General features: G+C 43.3%; 1 protein-coding gene across 1 annotated transcript in view; it reads left to right on the top strand.

Annotated features, from left to right (window-relative positions):
• Positions 1-11176: 11176 nt before the first annotated feature.
• The window catches only part of LOC110490908 (ankyrin repeat domain-containing protein 33B), a 28676-nt gene continuing 20434 nt past the window's right edge, over positions 11177-19418 (top strand). Inside the window, exon 1 of the mRNA XM_036943699.1 lies at positions 11177-12217. Within this exon, the coding sequence (XP_036799594.1) occupies positions 11786-12217 (432 nt within the window). The 5' untranslated portion in view covers positions 11177-11785. The remainder of the gene's footprint in view (positions 12218-19418) is intronic.

Raw genomic sequence — 19418 nt, 5'->3', positions numbered from 1 at the left:
TTTCTAGGCTGTCTTTTAATAAATGGTACGTACACACACACACACACACACACACACACTCACAGTCAGACACACACACACATATGCATGGGAGCGAGTACGCACACATACAAACAACTTGTGTTAATGAAGGGTGTTGCTCTGTGGTTAGAATTTGTTAATTGCTACTCGGAAGGCTAAATAAATACTATTTAATTAATGCCATTTACCATGCACTCTCTTTCCACCTCTCTCTCTCCATGTCTCTCTCCTCCTCTCTCTCTCTGCCCACCTCTCTTTGCCCACCCCTCTCTCTCTCTCTCTCTCTCTCTTTGCCTACCTCTCTCTCTCTCTCTCTGCCTACCTCTCCACCTCTCTCTCTCTCTGCTCACCCCTCTCTCGCTCTCTCTCTCTCTGCCTACCTCTCCCACTCTCTCTCTGCCTACCTCTCTCTCTCTGCCCACCTCTCTCTCTGCCCACCCCTCTCTCTCTGCCTACCTCTCCCTCTCTCTCTCTCCACCTCTCTCTCTGCCCACCCCTCTCTCTCTCTTGTGCTCTCTCTCACTCTGCCTACCTCTCTCTCTCTCTCTCTCTCTCTCAGCCTACCTCTCCTTTTCCACCTCTCTCAATTCAATTAGCTTTTTTGGCATAACGTAACAATGTACATTTTGCCAAAGCTAACTTTGGATATTTATAATATTAAAATAATAAGAATCAAAATTGTCAACGGGACAACAGTAACAACAGTAACAAGGCTCAGAATAACCATAAATTGAACAATAACAATAAGCATAGAGAACATGTGTAGGTTGGTTGGTCTGTCAGACAATGTCCCTCATCTTATGGCAGGCAGCAATGTTGTGCGCTGCCAACCCACAGCTCTCTGCGTCCTCCCCCAACAGGACGGGTAGCCTACTCTCATCAGAGAGGTCTTTGAAATCTTGAATAGGGGTTTCACATTTTGGGAAATTACACTCTAATTGTTTTATATTTTGACATTTTGTCAGGAAATGCAGCTCCGTCTCAGGTTCTGCTGTTGTGCAGTGGTTGCACAACCTTTCCTCTACAGGGAGCCAGGTTTTCCTCTGTCTACACTTCTCAATGACAAGGCTGTGCTCACTGAGCCTGTACTTTGTCAAGGTTTTTCTAAGGTTTTGATCAGTAACCATGGTCAAATATTTAGCCACTGTCGATTAAGGGCCAAATAGCACTGCATTTTGCTTTGTGCTTGTGTTTCCCAATAATCAATATAGTTTTGTTTTGACTGTGTTCTAATTTGATTTATTCTGATTGATTGGATGTTCTGGACCTGAGGCTTCAGTGTGTTAGTAGAACAGGTTTGTGAACTCAGCCCCAGGACCAGCTGGATGAGGGGACTGAGGCTTCAGTGTGTTAGTAGAACAGGTTTGTGAATTCAGCCCCAGGACCAGCTGGATGAGGGGACTCTTTTCTTTGCTCAGCTCTTGGCATTGCAGGGCTTGGTAATGATACGACCGGGCGTCACTGTATTTTAGATGTTTCCAAAACTTAATTGCTCTTTTTTAAAAGTTTTTATTATTGGTGGATATTGGACTAATTCTGCCCTGCATGCATTGTTTGTAGTTTTCCTCTGGACATGTAGGAGAATCTTACAGAACTCTGCATGCTGGGTTTTAATGGGGTGTTTGTCCCATTTGGTGAAACCTTGTTTTGCAAGTGGACCCCACACCTCGCTGAAATAAAGTGCAATTGGTTCAATGACACATTCAATTAGTTTTAGCCAAATTTTAATCGGTATTTAAATTTGAATTTGTTTTTTAATGGCGTAGAATACAATGTGTGCTTTCTCTCTCAATTCATTCACTGCCTCATTAAGGTGTCCAGTTGAGCTTATTTTTAAACCTAAGTAATTGTAGTGTGTGCAGTACTCTATATATTTTGTACCAATTGAGAACTTTTGTCTAATCTTTGGTCCCTCTCTTTCTCTCTCTGCCCAACTGCCTCTCTCCCTCTCTCTACCCCTCTCTCTCTACCTCTCTGTCTCTCTCTACCCCTCTCTCTCTACCTCTCTCTCTCTCTACCACTCTCTCTCTCTACCCCTCTCTATCTCTCTCTCTCTCTCCTTTAGTGTCTACCTGGTGTCCTCTGCTCAGGCCAATTAACTGATTGACCTGTTGGTTCAAGAGCTGCTAATCAACCTATTAATACCAGATTGGTACTTTATGGTAAAAGGGGAAACCACTCATAGAGACCTGTAAAAACCCACACAGGGTATTTCAGACTGGTTCAAGTTTACCCCAGAAATAAACCAGGTTTTTCCAGACATCTGAACCTTGGGCAGCTCTATGCCTTTAAGGTGTTGTGTAGGCCCTGTGGTAAAGGAAATAATTGGAGAGGTCTGTAGGGAGAGAGAGAACATGTATAGACGTGTTTAAATCCCAGGTTGGATGCTGTTGTGTTGAGGAATACTGACTTAGATTACCAGAATGCTATATGACTGGTTAGTTGTCAGTCAGTTCCTCTAGGTACAGTATAAATGTCCTATAAGACCTTCATGGGGGAAGTAACAGCATTGAGATGACATTGACTCAGGCTCATCTTTGCAGTGACACACCTTCCTCTGTGGCTATCTCACACCTGTGGCCCTCCCCCCAGTGGTCCTATTCTGATTGGCTGTCTAGGGATTCCAGGAGCGGCTCGCTGTCGATGAGATGAATGTTATTGGCTGGTGGTGCATAATCCCAGAGGGATAGTACTTTAGGGGCTGAAATTACATGGCAGGAAGTTACATCCTCCTCACTGTCTCACACAAACTAGCTCCAGCCAGGGCCGTGACTAAAAATCATTGGAGGTGGGGCGGCAGGTAGCCTGGGCCAGTAACCGAAAGGTTGCTAGATTGAATCCCCGAGCTGACAAGGTCAAAATCTGTTGTTCGGCCCCTGAGCAAGGCAGTTAACACCCAACAACTGCTCTCTGATTCAGAGGGGTTGGGTTAAATACGTAAGACGCATTTCAGTTGAATGCATTCAGATGTACAACTGACTAGGTATCCCCCTTTCCCTTGTGTCAGACCTGTGACTAGATCAGGAGAAAACAGGCCTGTGACTAGATCAGGAGACAACAGACCTGTGAATAGATCAGGAGACAACAGACCTGTGACTAGATCAGGAGAAAACAGGCCTGTGACTAGATCAGGAGACAACAGACCTGTGAATAGATCAGGAGACAACAGACCTGTGACTAGATCAGGAGAAAACAGGCCTGTGACTAGATCAGGAGACAACAGACATGTGACTAGATCAGGAGAAAACAGACATGTGACTAGATCAGGAGAAAACAGACAGGTGACTAGATCAGGAGAAAACAGACCTGTGACTAGATCAGGATAAAACAGACCTGTGACTAGATCAGGAGAAAACAGACCTGTGACTAGATCAGGAGACAACAGACCTGTGACTAGATCAGGAGAAAACATACCTGTGACTAGATCAGGAGAAAACAGACATGTGACTAGATCAGGAGAAAACAGACATGTGACTAGATCAGGAGAAAACAGACAGGTGACTAGATCAGGAGAAAACAGACCTGTGACTAGATCAGGAGAAAACAGACCTGTGACTAGATCAGGAGAAAACAGACCTGTGACTAGATCAGGAGAAAACAGACCTGTGACTAGATCAGGAGAAAACAGACCTGTGACTAGATCAGGAGACAACAGACCTGTGACTAGATCAGGAGACAACAGACCTGTGACTAGATCAGGAGACAACATACCTGTGCCTAGATCAGGAGACAACAGACCTGTGACTAGATCAGGAGACAACAGACCTGTGACTAGATCAGGAGAAAAGAGACCTGCTGAACTGAACACTGAACAGCCTTGCCATCCACTCCTATTGGATCTGATTAGCTATGTACTGATACATTACAGACCGACTGAGAGGATCCCACTGGGAACAGATGTCTATTCCACGTTCAAATTGAAATTACGTGGCAACAACGTTGATTCAACCAGTCTGTGCTCAGTGGGATGGGACCATATTAAACACATTAGTGTATGGTAGCCTGCCCTGGATAGGTCTGTGAATCAATAGTTAGTTTGGTGGAGTATCTAGGCTAATGTGCTGCTCACAGTTTGCCTACTTTAACTTGGCTTGTTCTGAAGGTGTGGAAATATGAAAACTATTTGGTTGAATCAAGGAAGGATATTGTATGAATTGTTGTAACTGTTTTGATTGAATGGCTGAGTCAGTCAGCTCCGAGGTAGTGTAGGGGATTCCATGACAAGAGGAACAAACTTCTATGGTTTTGATTACACCGCCAAAACCTCACATTATCTCATTTGCGTTTCCAAGAAACAGAAAAGGGGTGTTTTTCCTGTAAAAACTTCAGAAGGACTGCTCATAAGTTGTGTTTTTTCTTTTCTGCAGTATGAATCATCCTAACAATGACAGTTCCTGGCACATTCTTTCTCACTTGTGCCAAACAATATAGTTTGAAAAGGGGGTTTAACATTAGGAAAGGGTAGCACTGGGTTGACCTCGTTTAGTTCTGATCAGTGGCGTCATTAGGCCTGGGCTTCCAGGGCTTCAGCCCCGGATGGTTTTGGTCCAGTCACATAAATAACATAATTTTACATTTCAGTGTGATATGAGTTTCTACAACCACACATCACTTGCTCTATGCAGTTTAACATTTGTATTTTTACGGACAAATTTTACTGACAAAAATAAACAATCCAACCTACTGCACTAGGCCTTAGCAGGCACTGCAAAAAGCCCCTGGACATGTGGTGCCTGCTGTGATTGGTCAAGATTTCACAACGCAGTGGACTGCACACGTCCCTTGACCCTTCCTCCACCCCTACAGCACCTGTTAGATGTCAATGTCACCACTCAGCAAGACGCCTGACACTCAGAGGCTGCAGCATAGCACAGAGCAAATATGGATATTCTAAATTTCTTCCTGAAAGAGGCGCAAAGAAAGTGAGCAGGTTGAGGCAACAGTGAATGAGGTGGAGAGAGCAGAAAAGCCAGAAAGTCAAGTGCAGCAGAGATACAGTGCCATGCGAAAGTATTCGGCCCCCTTGAACTTTGCGACCTTTTGCCACATTTCAGGCTTCAAACGTGGAAAGAACTGAAAACTGCTGTTCACAAATGCTCTCCATCCAACCTCACTGAGCTCGAGCTGTTTTGCAAGGAGGAATGGGAAACAATGTCAGTCTCTCGATGTGCAAAACTGATAGAGACATACTCCAAGCGACTTACAGCTGTAATCGCAGCAAAAGGTGGCGCTACAAAGTATTAACTTAAGGGGGCTGAATAATTTTGCACGCCCAATTTTCAGTTTTTGATTTGTTAAAAAAGTTTGAAATATCCAATAAATGTTGTTCCACTTCATGATTGTGTCCCACTTGTTGTTGATTCTTCTCAAGAAAATACAGTTTTATATCTTTATGTTTGAAGCCTGAAATGTGGCAAAAGGTCGCAAAGTTCAAGGGGGCCGAATACTTTCGCAAGGCACTGTAGCCATATGTTTGTGCAGGGTTGGTGGTAGCTAACTATCTAGTCTCCCTCAGCATACGGGTTGGTGGTAGCTACCTATAGTCTCCCTCAGAATAAGGATTGGTAGTAGCTAACTATCTAGTCTCCCTTAGAATAAGGGTTGGTAGTAGCTAACTAGCTAGTCTCCCTCAGCATAAGGGTTGGTAGTAGCTAACTATCTAGTCTCCCTCACCATAAGGGTTGGTAGTAGCTAACTAGCTAGTCTCCCTCAGCATAAGGGTTAACCTAGCTAATGCTAATAAGATTAGCGCTCAGCATCCTTAAACTATTGGGTGTAAGTCAGAGTTATTTAACAGTATATTTAGTGAATGGGCAAGCTAAGGATGTTGAAATAATCATGATATTAGGAAAAATTCTTTATTTTCCGCGAGTATGTGATGGGTTTCGTTTCTGTAGCTAGCTTGGCTGAATAGCCACTTCGGGAGCTACTGGCTGGCTAGCTAGCTGAGACCGAAGAGATGAGATAATGTGCTTCAGTCAGAAAAACATTATCTTCTGGCATTGACACCGTGCCCCCCTGTGGACTGAGGCTGAACTTTACTGCATTATATTTAACCTTTTTTATTTTATTACTCTTTTTATTCACTTATTTAGCTACTTGTTTTTACATGTTCGAGAGGTTAACCTGCAAGTAAGCATTTCGTTGCACTGTGTACTCTTATGGTGATTTTTCAGTAGCATATTGTGAAATAATATTGTAATAAAACCGAATCGTTAAAAGCTTTAAAGGAACCTGTAACCACACCTGTATAGCATAAGAAAAGCCAATATACAAAAGAAATAGACACACATTGTAATCCAGATGCGTGCCTGGATAAGAAGTATCAGAATCAATATAATGAATGTACTTGTGAATGCAGCCTGGTAGGGGCCCCTATTATTTTTTTACCAAACTGTCACAGTTGCACCACCAATATAAACGGGTCAGTGATTTGTAGAGTGTTAAATGATTTGTAGAGGCGGGAAAAAGCCTACCTCCAAGAAAGAACTTTGGGTGGGAAACAATAGTGGTGCAAAGCCAAAAAGAGTTGATCATTTACATAGACAAGAGTGGCTATGTACAGTATGTGATGTAAGGATGAAACTGTATAAAAGGAGTGTGCCGAGGCTGGGAAAAACAGTTGATCCAGGGACCAGATCGGCCTGTTACTTTGTAATAAAGTCTACTTTGGATTCACAAGTTCCCGTATCTGAGAAATATTATTGGACCAATATTTCTACGACAACTTCAAATCAAATTTTATTTTTCACATACACGTGGTTAGCAGATGTTAATGTGAGTGTAGCGAAATGCATGTGCTTCTAGTTCCGACCATGCAGTGATATCTAACAAGTAATCTAACCTAACAATTTCACAACTTGAACTTAGAAGGAGGAGGGCAGCCAGAAAGAGAGGGGAAAAGTTGTCAGCTTTGTGGATAGTTTGTAGGTGAACAAAACATTGAAAATACATAGGCTCTTAAGTTATGAGTCCTCAAATATTATGTAATCTAAAAATATCACATTAGCTGCTAGAACTGACGAAGTCATAACTTATTCCATTCTACAGGTACATTGTTTTGGCTTATGTCTCTTTATATTCATATAGCCTAGGGCAGGGTTGGGCCCCAAAATATCTGAACTCATCAGGAGGGCCCCTCACATACACACACATTGCGAGCAAAACATTTTCGTGAACTCCCTTTGGACAGTGGCGAGAAAATGTTCATTTTGTGCAATTCTACAAATTTTGCCATGTAGTGTAGAGAAAATGTTGCAGTTTTTAAGCAAGTTTTCTGCAATTGTACTCATTTTGCCATTGGGCGGAGAGGAAAAATAGCTGTTTCAACCATGATTAGGAAGTTTAGATTTGTAATGTAGTCTAGTGGCCAGCTACCTAAATTTAGTAATCATGGTTGAAGTGCCGGCCGGGTGGCCCCCCATTGGTAATCAGTCTCACTCAGATATCATATTAAAAACGAATAACATTTCTCTCCATCCTATGGCCAAATCAAATCAAACTTTAATTATTTGTCACATGCGCCGAATACAACATGTCACCTTACCGTGAAATGCTTACAGTGGGGCAAAAAAGTACTTAGTCAGCCACCAATTGTGCAAGTTCTCCCACTTAAAAAGATGAGAGAGGCCTGTAATTTTCATCATAGGTACACTTCAACTATGACAGACAAAATGAGAAGAAAAAAAATCCAGAAAATCACATTGTAGGATTTTTAATGAATTTATTTGCAAACAATTGGAAAATGAAAAGTGGATTGGCGGTGGCTAGAAGGCCGGTGACGTCGACTGCCGAACGCCACCCGAACAAGGAGAGGGACCGACTTCGTGACAACGGCGGAAGTCGTGACAACAGCATGCCAGTGTTGCACTCAGAACAGCAGTAGTCAGGGGCAAATGGTAGGGAAGAGGATGAGTTAGGTGACTCAGACACAGGCCCCAAACAAGTTAAGTTCCCCAGTATCCCCTTGACTGTTTTGGATTGCAAAACTGAAGAGACACATCAAACACACCAGAAAGCAACATAAGAATAGGATATGATGGAGAGAGACACCAGACAATGCACAGAGACAGAAACAGAAGAATAGGATATGATGGAGAGAGACACCAGACAAGGCACAGAGACAGAAACAGAAGAATAGGATATGATGGAGAGAGACACCAGACAAGACACAGAGACAGAAACAGAAGAATAGGATATGATGGAGAGAGACACCAGACAAGACACAGAGACAGAAACAGAAGAATAGGATATGATGGAGAGAGACACCAGACAAGACACAGAGACAGAGACAGAAACAGAAGAATAGGATATGATGGAGAGAGACACCAGACAAGACACAGAGACAGAAACAGAATATGATGGAGAAAGACACTAGACAAGGCTCAGAGACAGAAACAGAAGAATAGGATATGATTGTAGGGTTACATATGTTTTCAGAAGATGGGCAGCGACTCTGCTGTCCTAACTTCATTATGAAGTCAGTTCCACCATTGGGGTGCCAGGACAGAGAAGAGCTTGAACTTGGCTGAGCGGGAGCTGCCCTCTCGTAGAGGTGGGAGCCTGAAGGTAGGGACATGACTGGAGACATGACAATAATATTTGTTCATGCCACACAAACGACCAAAATGACAAGATACTCGTACATTAGCATAATGAGCTCAATAAAACGTCCCATGTCTAAAACGCTAAACCAATAGCCTAGGCCAATGAAAAGAATAGATAGACAGATTGTAGGCCTACAATAAGATGAATAAACTATTATCCACCAACTTTACAGTGGCACTTACTTATCCAAATAGCTTTTTCCCTTAATTGTATTTTGAAATATTGCGAAAGACATTTTAGCTGCCGCCTGCTGTTTATTGACAGCCGCCCACAACTCAGAAATCAGCTGTTGGATATTGGCCGCGCGGGCTGCTCAACGGCCGGATTCCCAACTGTAGGCCTATGCCTTTGACCCTCTGTGGCACAATTATTCTCTCTGGTGTAGTGTTTTTAATGATTTAATTTATTTCAGTACAGACAGGTACTGTCATTTTGCTCATTTATTTATATTTATCTGCAGCACTTACAGCAACCCTTCCGGCGGCAATGGTTTCTTCCATGGATTGTGTACAGTAACCAGAGGTTATTGCGCAGCTAGGTCGACTGTTACAATAACATTTAAAATAATCTATCAGCCTACAGTTAAAAGAGAGCACATACAGTAGGCTGAGTTAATGAAGCCAATAGTGTTTTCAGTTATATTGTTATAGAACCTATGTAGGCCTCATGTCTGTTTTGAACCAGCGTAGCACAGTTTCAATGTCCATAAGGCTAATGAGAAAACACGTCGAATGACTTGAATGGCCAATGGGAAAAGTTATCTTTAATTTGTATTCGCATCAGTAGGCTAAGTGACTGAAATGCATTAGAAAAGTATTGGAGAGTTCAGGAAAACATCAGGGAAGCTTATCAGGTAGGTTATAGGCCTACTGTGTGTGCCGAGAACATCTGCATTGCTTTCAATTGCTAGACTAATGATCATGAGCACTGATCTCAATTTAGCTAATATTTCCCAGCCTAATTGTAACCAAATATCCAAATGGAGATTCAGTGAAAAATGAAAATCTTACATTGAATGATTTATCGAGACGTGTCCCCCCATGCTTGACGCTGTCAAAACAGGGCTGAAATGATCAGTTGACCACACATGGCAATCGATTTATATTTGTTTTAAGAAGTGGTGTAATGCTGTGTTTGTTTAGGTAGCCTACTGAAGCACAGTTTAATACTATTATTTTGTCTTAACTTCTGAATGAAAGTTGGTACCAACATGTAGCCTATTATATAATACATTTTTAGAATATAATTACAATGCATCCTCCAAATTTTAGTATTGCCTATGCCTACACACGTGGTTCAATTAATTAATAAAACAATGTTTTCTTCCTTAAAACACCAAATTAGATCTACCTTATTTTAAATTAGGCAATCATCACTGTCAATCGTGAACGATAATTCCCCACGTTTTACAGGTGAAATGTCCATGCTGCCTTTGATCCCAATCAGTTTCACGGGAATATGCATGTTGATCTTATTGAATGATATAGGCTAAGTAGCCTAATTACTATTTAATCTAATGTTAGAGCCGATGGAGCTAAACACAGCCACATGGATTTTATTTCAATCAAAGCATGGTACGCTGTTGAGTGACATTTCAGCAAACATCCTAAATTGTCATAAGAAATGATGTGGTGTTTTTGGTCTAACAGTATCTTAACATTATGTGTGCTATTATATTTGATTTATTATATAGAATACTAATTAATCATTAATGCATCTTGTGAGACAGCACCATTCTGAGAAGTGGCAGCTCTACACCCCTGGTTATAACAGTTGGATGACTTCGGGAGTGACACCACACCTCTATGAACTAAGCGGTGCATTCATTTGGCCCAACAAATGTATTTCACCATCACAGCAACGCAAAAGATTCAGGGCTGACCCCGAAAGGGTCCTGGTGATGTCCCTGGTGAGCACGCAGTAGACGGTATCACTTAAACCTGCTCTATGGATTCTAATTACAGCACTGTGTGTGTGTGTGTGTGTGTGTGTGTGTGTGTGTGTGTGCGCGTGCGTGTGTGTGTGTGTGAGAAAGAGAGAGAGAGTGTGTGTTTGGGTACTGTGTGATTCTTTAATCAGTTTGGCTCATCGGACAGGTCAGAGTTCATGTTTGAAGTTGTTGAGTGGTTTTTGGCAATACACTGTAGATGTATGTGTTCCAGAGTAGAGAGTAGCAAATATTTCAGAGTAGAGAGACCCACAGTAGCAACTGTAATTGACTATTGATGGTGTCTGCTGTGGCAGGTGGGAAGGTGCAAATCACTAGAAAAATATATAATCTCTCAATGTTCTAATCTCTCAATGTTAATCACAAAATGCACCAAATTCATGCATTTAGCTGTTGAAATTATTTGTACATTTTTTTAGGGGGATACCTCAGGACCACCCTACTGGCATTGGGCTGAACCCCCAATGTCTTCATATCCTAGAAACGCCCCTGGCTCTGATGCTCCCGATGGGTTTGCCCGATTTTAATCTGCTCAAACGAAATGAGAGGGAGGGAGAGAAGGGGGGAGCGAAGGAAGGAAAAGAGAGAGAGAGAGAGAGAGAGGAGGGGGGGACGGGTAGTACACTACGAAACTAATCGGATTATGGGAAAGTTTAGCGTGTGCCTGTTTCTCTATTCTACATTGGTTTCTATTCTATTCTACACTGGTTTGGTGTGTGTGGTACTTTTAATTTCTGTACTGTCCGTTTTCTCCCCGAAATGAGGACCGGAATTTTGTCTCATCTCGATGATGAAATTACAAATCGGTGGAACTCTCTCGGTTTGATTTGCAGAGGAGGACCTTTGACTGGTGAATTAAAATGAAGACAAAAAACACCAATAATCTTATAATTTCGAATGCGGACTACAAACCCGTGTTGCCTAGGTTGGTACTCCAGAGCGAGAGCAGAAATATGGTTTGATGTTTATTTCTCACGGAATGATGGAGTTGAAATATTAACCGGGAAATATTCCCCAAAGGAGTCGGAGCGGCAGTTGGCCTCTTGGATTACGTCAAAACTATTTGCCAAACCTTCACTTTCATTTCATTTCCAGGCTCTTTACAAAGTTAAACTCATAATCCGCGTTGATGTTGGCAAAAACATCCAAGTGCGCCAGCCCACATCCACCATTCTTTCCCCCAAGGAGGACAGCCACCTAGGGGGTTAGATGGTTCTGATCACGGACGAGAGAGACGGAGGTGGCTCCTCTACTACGACCCGTGTCAACCAGCTGCAGCAGAGCACCAAAGGCGCCAGCGTTTTCGTCCAGGTCCACCCGACCATAACCGCCGAACCCCCGCCCTTATCAAACGACGACTCATACCTCGGGTCCTGTGAGTCTGAAGGAGACGAGGACGATGACTACGAGGAATACGACGATTCATCGTTATTACCGGACACCAAGAGTATCGCCTCGGACGACTCATTCTACCCACCGGACGATGCGTTCGCGGACAACGAGCGGACCCCCTCCCCGCAGAGTCCCGAGCCGTTGTCCTTCTTCCAGGCGTGCTGCACCAACAATGCCACGATAGTCCGGATCATGATCCGACAAGGTGTGAAGGAGGCGGAGGTGAGGGAGACGGATAAAAACAACAGGGTAAGTCGAGTTCAATGTGCCTATATGTTCAGTGTCAAATAGTTTCATCGGAAAGTGTTCTGTTCTAATGTATATCCAGTGGCTGCTCCTCTTGTGTGTTTGGAGATTAGGAAAATATAATTAGGTCGTTTGGACACAATGGCGCGTGAGGTGCGAACTCATATGTGCGTAATTACGCATGGTCAAAATGCGTATCCAAAGTGATCAACTGTTGCATGTCTGTTGGATGAAGACTTGGGCATTTCACACATTTATGTCACAGGAGTTAAACAAAAACATGTCAGCCACTACAACAGTATTCAGATGATCCATATATCACCGACCACTGTACCTGATATTCAAACTTTCAGATTCATGAGGACCTTTGTATCCCAAAGTTAAACCTGTCCTTCCATCCCTGCTGAACTGAGTTGCTAATGTAGTTTGTTCCACATCTAGGCCTAAGTGCTGTGTTTCCCTGGTTTCCCTGGTTTCCCTGGTTTTGTTATGAAACTGGTTTCCTGTAGATGGATGAAACATTACATGGGTATACTGTATTTTACCCAGTTCCATGTTTTATTCAAGTTGTTTGATATAACGGCCATATTCATTTAATATCCTCTCAGGTGTGTGTGTGTGTGTGTGTGCGTGTGTGTGTGTGTGTGTGTGTGTGTGTGTGTTTGTGTGTGTGTGTGTGTGTGTGTGTATGTGTGTGTGTGTGTGTGTGTGTGTGTGTGTGTTTCTCTCTACCCATAGTTTATGGGTTTAGAGAGAGGAGCCTGGAGCTCTGCTAGTCATAATTACAGCAACAGGAAAACACTGAGCCTCTCACAGTCAGCAGAACAGCCAGTCTTGTATGCATGTATGTATGTATGTATGTATGTATGTATGTATGTATGTATGTATGTATGTATTTCTGTGTGTCTGTGTGGATTTAGGGTAATTGTGAGAGAGTCAGTGTAATATAGATTTGCTTTCTGACTTTCTAATATGAATCTACCTTCAAATGAAGGGCCTGTTTTAAGACAGTATTTTACAGAGACTCATGAGAATACTTTTCTAATTTAGGTCTACAGACTGTCCAGCGACACATTACAACTCAATATCTGTTTTCTATAAAACATAGTGTAGATTTTATTAGACAATGTAAGTCAAAGAGACAGCTAGCTTCCCATCTGTTTATCAATGTTCCGATCCACCTGGTGTTTTAACTGTCATTATGACTCACCAGATGTTTTTCAACCACAGCCCTCACAACAGAGAGACCTAAGAGGAACTGGCTGGAAACCACCAGTGGGGCCCCTCCTCCTTTGACACAGACACTCAAAAGCCACTGAAGACAAACGTCCCTTTAAGTCTTCACCTCTGTACGGGGCGGCAGGGTAGCCTAGTGGTTAGAGCGTTGGACTAGTAACCGGAAGGTTGCAAGTTCAAATCCCTGAGCTGACAAGGTACAAATCTGTCGTTCTGCCCCTGAACAGGCAGTTAACCCACTGTTCCTAGGCCGTCATTGAAAATAAGAACCTTGCCTAATAAAATAAAGGTAAAAAAATATATAATTTTTTTTGTTTTGCTTTTTTTCATGCAAAGGACAGTTGCATAAACACACTCACTTGTTCTATCAGTGTGCTGTATCAGGGGCTTTTCTCAAATTGTACAGTGAAGTGGCCATGCAGTCCTCTCTGTGTGTAATCACTGATGAGGTCAGAGTGCCTGAGGGAGGAGGAGCGGGAACTACATCATCGGAACCGGAGTGCCATGATGCCGACTGGATGTGTCTCTCTGCTTGGCCCTGTGCCTGCTACCCATCTCACCCCATGCTGTATAGCATTCCCTATCAATGCTCCTAGTGTGTGTGTGTGTGTGTGTGTGTGTGTGTGTGTGTGTGTGTGTGTGTGTGTGTGTGTGTGTGTGTGTGTGTGTGTGTGTGTGTGTGTGTGTGTGTGTGTGTGTGTGTGTGTGTGTGTGTGTGTGTGCGTGCGTGCGTGCGTGCGTGCGTCTGCTGTTCATTACACTGAGAGATACTCCTGTCTCCTGTCTCATGTTCATTACACTGAGAGATACTCCTGTCTCCTGTTCATTACACTGAGAGATACTCCTGTCTCCTGTTCATTACACTGAGAGATACTCTTGTCTGCTGTTCATTACACTGAGAGATACTCCTGTCTCCTGTCTCCTGTTCATTACAGTGAGAGATACTCCTGTCTCCTGTTCATTACACTGAGAGATACTCCTGTCTCCTGTTCATTACAATGAGAGATACTCTTGTCTGCTGTTCATTACACTGAGAGATACTCCTGTCTCCTGCCCGCTGTTCATTACACTGAGAGATACTCCTGTCTCCTGTTCATTACACTGAGAGATACTCCTGTCTCCTGTTCATTACAATGAGAGATACTCTTGTCTGCTGTTCATTACACTGAGAGATACTCCTGTCTCCTGTCTCCTGTTCATTACACTGAGAGATACTCCTGTCTCCTGTTCATTACACTGAGAGATACTCCTGTCTCCTGTCTCCTGCCCGCTGTTCATTACACTGAGAGACACTCCTGTCTCCTGTCTCCTGCCTGCTGTTCATTACACTGAGAGACACTCCTGTCTCCTGTCTCCTGCCCGCTGTTCATTACACTGAGAGACACTCCTGTCTCCTGTCTCCTGTTCATTACACTGAGAGATACTCCTGTCTCCTGTTCATTACACTGAGAGATACTCCTGTCTCCTGTCTCCTGCCCGCTGTTCATTACACTGAGAGACACTCCTGTCTCCTGTCTCCTGCCCGCTGTTCATTACACTGAGAGACACTCCTGTCTCCTGTCTCCTGTTCATTACACTGAGAGATACTCCTGTCTCCTGTTCATTACACTGAGAGATACTCCTGTCTCCTGTCTCCTGCCCGCTGTTCATTACACTGAGAGACACTCCTGTCTCCTGTCTCCTGCCCGCTGTTCATTACACTGAGAGACACTCCTGTCTCCTGTCTCCTGTTCATTACACTGAGAGATACTCCTGTCTCCTGTTCATTACACTGAGAGATACTCCTGTCTCCTGTCTCCTGCCCGCTGTTCATTACACTGAGAGACACTCCTGTCTCCTGTCTCCTGCCCGCTGTTCATTACACTGAGAGACACTCCTGTCTCCTGCCTGCTGTTCTGTAAGACACACCTACTATTCTCCATGTTCCTGTCACTCAGAGGCCCCGTAGACACTCAGGTTGTAAAACTGATGTACAACGCATTTGCACATAATGGTTGTGATCCAATGGAGAGAATGTCTGCACAAATATGTTTACACAGTAATGCTTGTGTTATTATTTTTTGTACAGAAAAATGTTTTTCTCACAATGGCTGTGCCAATTTTGTTGTACATCAGTTGTACTATTTGAGTGTGTATGGGGCCAACAAAGGGATTAGTGGTTCGGGTTTGAGATGTGTTTTCAGTTTGCTTAGTCACAGAAACAAGGGACAATGTTTTCATCTGTGAAATGATCTCTTGGATCAGGAATGATGACCGTAGCTATCTGTCACACTGTCAACAAAGCTCTGTTTTGGGTTTGAGTCTCTCTGTGTGACGTACGTCCCACATCTCGTGTCCTCTGGTGTTACCGAGGCAACATCTATATCTGATACACAGACAGAAACAAAACTAAATCTGTTAAATATTTTATTAAAGCAAGGAGGAACACATATAGAATTCTGTTTACTATTGCTGTGGTTTAGAAGTTGTAAAATGTATCAATGGAACCTGGTCAGTTGAAGACAAGGAACGATGAACAGGCTACATGGTAGAGTAATATGGTAGCATACAGCAACAGAACACAGTCAACAACCTGTCTAGGGGGTTAAAGGTCATCCTCTGGACTGGACACAACCCTGATGATAGAGAGCACCTCTAAACCAGTGGAGGCTCTTCAGATGAGGAAGGGGAGGACTATAGTCCTCAGTGAGTTTCATAAAAACAAAAATAGTGAAACATGTAAAAATGTATCCTTTTTAGATAAAACTGTACTATATATATTCACGTCACCAAATAATTGATTAAAACACACTGTTTTGCGAAAAAGGTCAATGGTAGCCTTAACAGCACTCTGTAGAGTAGCACCATGGTGTAGCTTGTACGACAGCTAGCTTCCGTCCTCCTCTGGGTACATTGACTTCAATACAAAACCTAGGAGGCTCATGGTTCTCACCCCCTTCCATAGACTTACACAGTAAAACAACTTCCGGAGGACATCCTCCAACCTATCAGAGCTCTTGTAGTATGAACTGACATGTTATCCATCCAATCTAAGGATCAGAGAATGAATGTAGTTCTGAAAGCATAAGCTACAGATAGCTAGCACTGTAGTGTATAAAATGTGGTGAGTAGCTGACTCAAAGTGAGAGAAAGACAGTAGTCAAACAGTTTTTAACAAATTAATTTCTTCCAAAATTAGGGAGAAGCAAGAGAGAAATAGAGAGAGCGAGAACTTAACTTTAACTTTCACTTAGCTAGCAAATGCATATAGCTAGTTTAGCCTACTCAAACACCGGCTCAAACAGAGAGGGATGCTATGTTAGCTAGCAGGCTATGGCTATCAAACAGAGAGGGATGCTATGTTAGCTAGCAGGCTATGGCTATCAAACAGAGAGGGATGCTATGTTAGCTAGCAGGCTATGGCTATCCAATGCTGGAACTCTTCCAAGTCAAGGTAAGCGTTTGGTTTTATGAATTTATTGCCACCGGGGCTCGCCGGTGTAACTGCCAAACGGCTTTCTGACTGTACGCTGTACTAACGCGTTAGTTCTAGTAGACTATGACTTGACAACGATGTAAGCTGTGTGTAGCAGTTAGCGGTTATGATATGAACGTTTGGCTTGGAAAGGTTTTTTCACCTTTTCACAGACAGCTGATGTGTTGTGCACTGAAATCCATAAGCGAAGGGAAAAGGTGAGAGAAGTAGAGCGCGCAGATAGTCTAATTATATTAAACAATGAGCAACGTGACCATGCAGTTTTTATGTGGCTGCTATGAAAGTGAACTGTTTTCGTGTGATCAGGTGGTGTATTCATTCCACCGATTCGGTTGAAAAACGTTTCTTAAACGGAAGCAAACGGAACGAAACGGGGATAAACATACCTGAATTTGTCCGATAGACTTGTTTGCAACTGTTGAACTAATGATTACACCCTAGATCAGCTAGATGCAGGCAAGAGGTGATACTGTTGAACTAATGATTACACCCTAGATCAGCTAGATGCAGGCAAGAGGTGATACTGTTGAACTAATGATTACACCCTAGATCAGCTAGATGCAGGCTAGAGGTGATACTGTTGAACTAATGATTACACCCTAGATCAGCTAGATGCAGGCAAGAGTGTACATGGTGGTATTGAATGTGTCACTGTTTGTCACATTGTTTACTCACAATTCTCTTGACCTGTGTGCGTCTACGTTGTAAACTTTCATTCATAGGTTAGGTTGTAAGCAACCTCATGATTGGAACAGGGACCATTTGAGTATCATCGAGCAGCCTAAACCTATAGATGTTACATTGAACTGGGTGAATGGAATATGAATGACAGTCATCCAACATGCTGTAATAGAAGTAAGGCTCATAAAGACATGATCTCTCATCATAAACGGCACTGACTGCCACTGCTGTAAACCCCTAGAGATGAAGACACTGACTGGAGGGACAACGGGATGTTTTATTCAACATGTTACATTTCTTCTTTCTTGAGGTTGATCTTTCTTTTGTTGAGGAAAGGCTTCAAAGTTGAACATACTGTATGTCTTCGACACAAACACACCACTCTCTCAGTGACCTGTGGAAGTTTCAGCAACGGGCTGTTTCTTGACAGAGTAGTGTGTGCGTGTGTATTTGTATGTGTGTGTCAGCAGTGGCAGTCCCTCTCTCCTTCTGTCTCGGTTTAGCCTCTCCCACGCTCTCTCGCTCTCTCTCTCTCTCGCTCTCTCTGTCACACACAGATGGATGGACACACAGCAGATCACTAGAATGAGGCCACCCCTCTCTCTGTCCCTTCTCCATGTTACCTCACCTCTCTCTCTCTCTCTCTCTCTCTGTCTCTCTCTGTCACACACAGATGGAAGGACACACAGCAGATCACTAGAATGAGACCACCCCTCTCTCTGTCCCTTCCCCATGTTACCTCACCTTTCTCTATCTCTCTCGCTCTCTCTGTCACACACAGATGGATGGACACACAGCACATCACTAGAATGAGGCCACCCCTCTCTCTGTCCCTTCTCCATGTTACCTCACCTCTCTCTCTCTCTCTCTCTCTCTCTCTCTCTCTCTCTCTCTCGCTCAGTGTGAAGCTGATAGGGCTAAGCTTTTCTATTTCTGTCTCTCTATATTCCGAGATTACTCCCTGGCACTGGGTCTCTCTCTCTCTCTCTCTCTCTCTCTCTCTCTCTCTCTCTCTCTCTCTCTCTCTCTCTCTCTCTCTCTCTCTCTCTCTCTCTCTCCCTCTCTCTCTCTCTCTCTCTCTCTCTCTCTCTCTCTCTCTCTCTCTCTCTCTCGCTCTCTCTCTGTGTATCAGCGTCCTGGGATTTTGTGTGTGTACCTGTGAGGCTGACCCTATTGACCTTAAGGACCTCCACCTACAGTATATATCTAATGGGACTAGCCCTGATGCTCCTCCTCTTTCCCCCTACCCCGCTACACAGTTTCTCCCTGCAGTTAAGAGCTCCTTAAACTGACTCCCCGAAAAACATCTGGGTCAGATGGTTTAGACCCTTTCTTCCTTAAGGTTTCTGCCACTATCATCGCCACGCCCATCTCTGACCTTAAGAATCTGTCTCTCCTTTCTGGGGAGGTTTCCAGTGCTTGGAAGGCAGCCACGGGGTGTCCTTTATTTAAAGGGGGAGATCAAGCTGATCCTAACTGTTATAGGCCAATTTCTATCTTGCCCTGTTTACCAAAAGTGTTGGACAAACTTGGCAATAATCAACTGACTGGTTTTCTTGATGTCTATAATATTCTCTCTGGTATGCCGTCTGATTTATGGATGTGTCACTGCAACCTTCAATGTCTTAATTTATGTCACCACTGTTCTTGACTCTAAGCAATGATGTGCTTATATTTTATTGACTTGGCCAAAGCATTTTGATAGGTAGCCATTACAAGTTGATCACCAAACATTTCTGTAAAAAACCCAACGATAAGCCCTATTCTTTATTTGTTTGCAGGTAGCTGCACTTGATTCAGCAGCGCTAGTGC

This window comes from Oncorhynchus mykiss, chromosome 15, assembly GCF_013265735.2.
Source record: "Oncorhynchus mykiss isolate Arlee chromosome 15, USDA_OmykA_1.1, whole genome shotgun sequence".
NCBI classification, from domain to species: Eukaryota; Metazoa; Chordata; class Actinopteri; order Salmoniformes; family Salmonidae; genus Oncorhynchus; species Oncorhynchus mykiss.
This window is presented reverse-complemented; position numbering and strand designations above follow the sequence as displayed.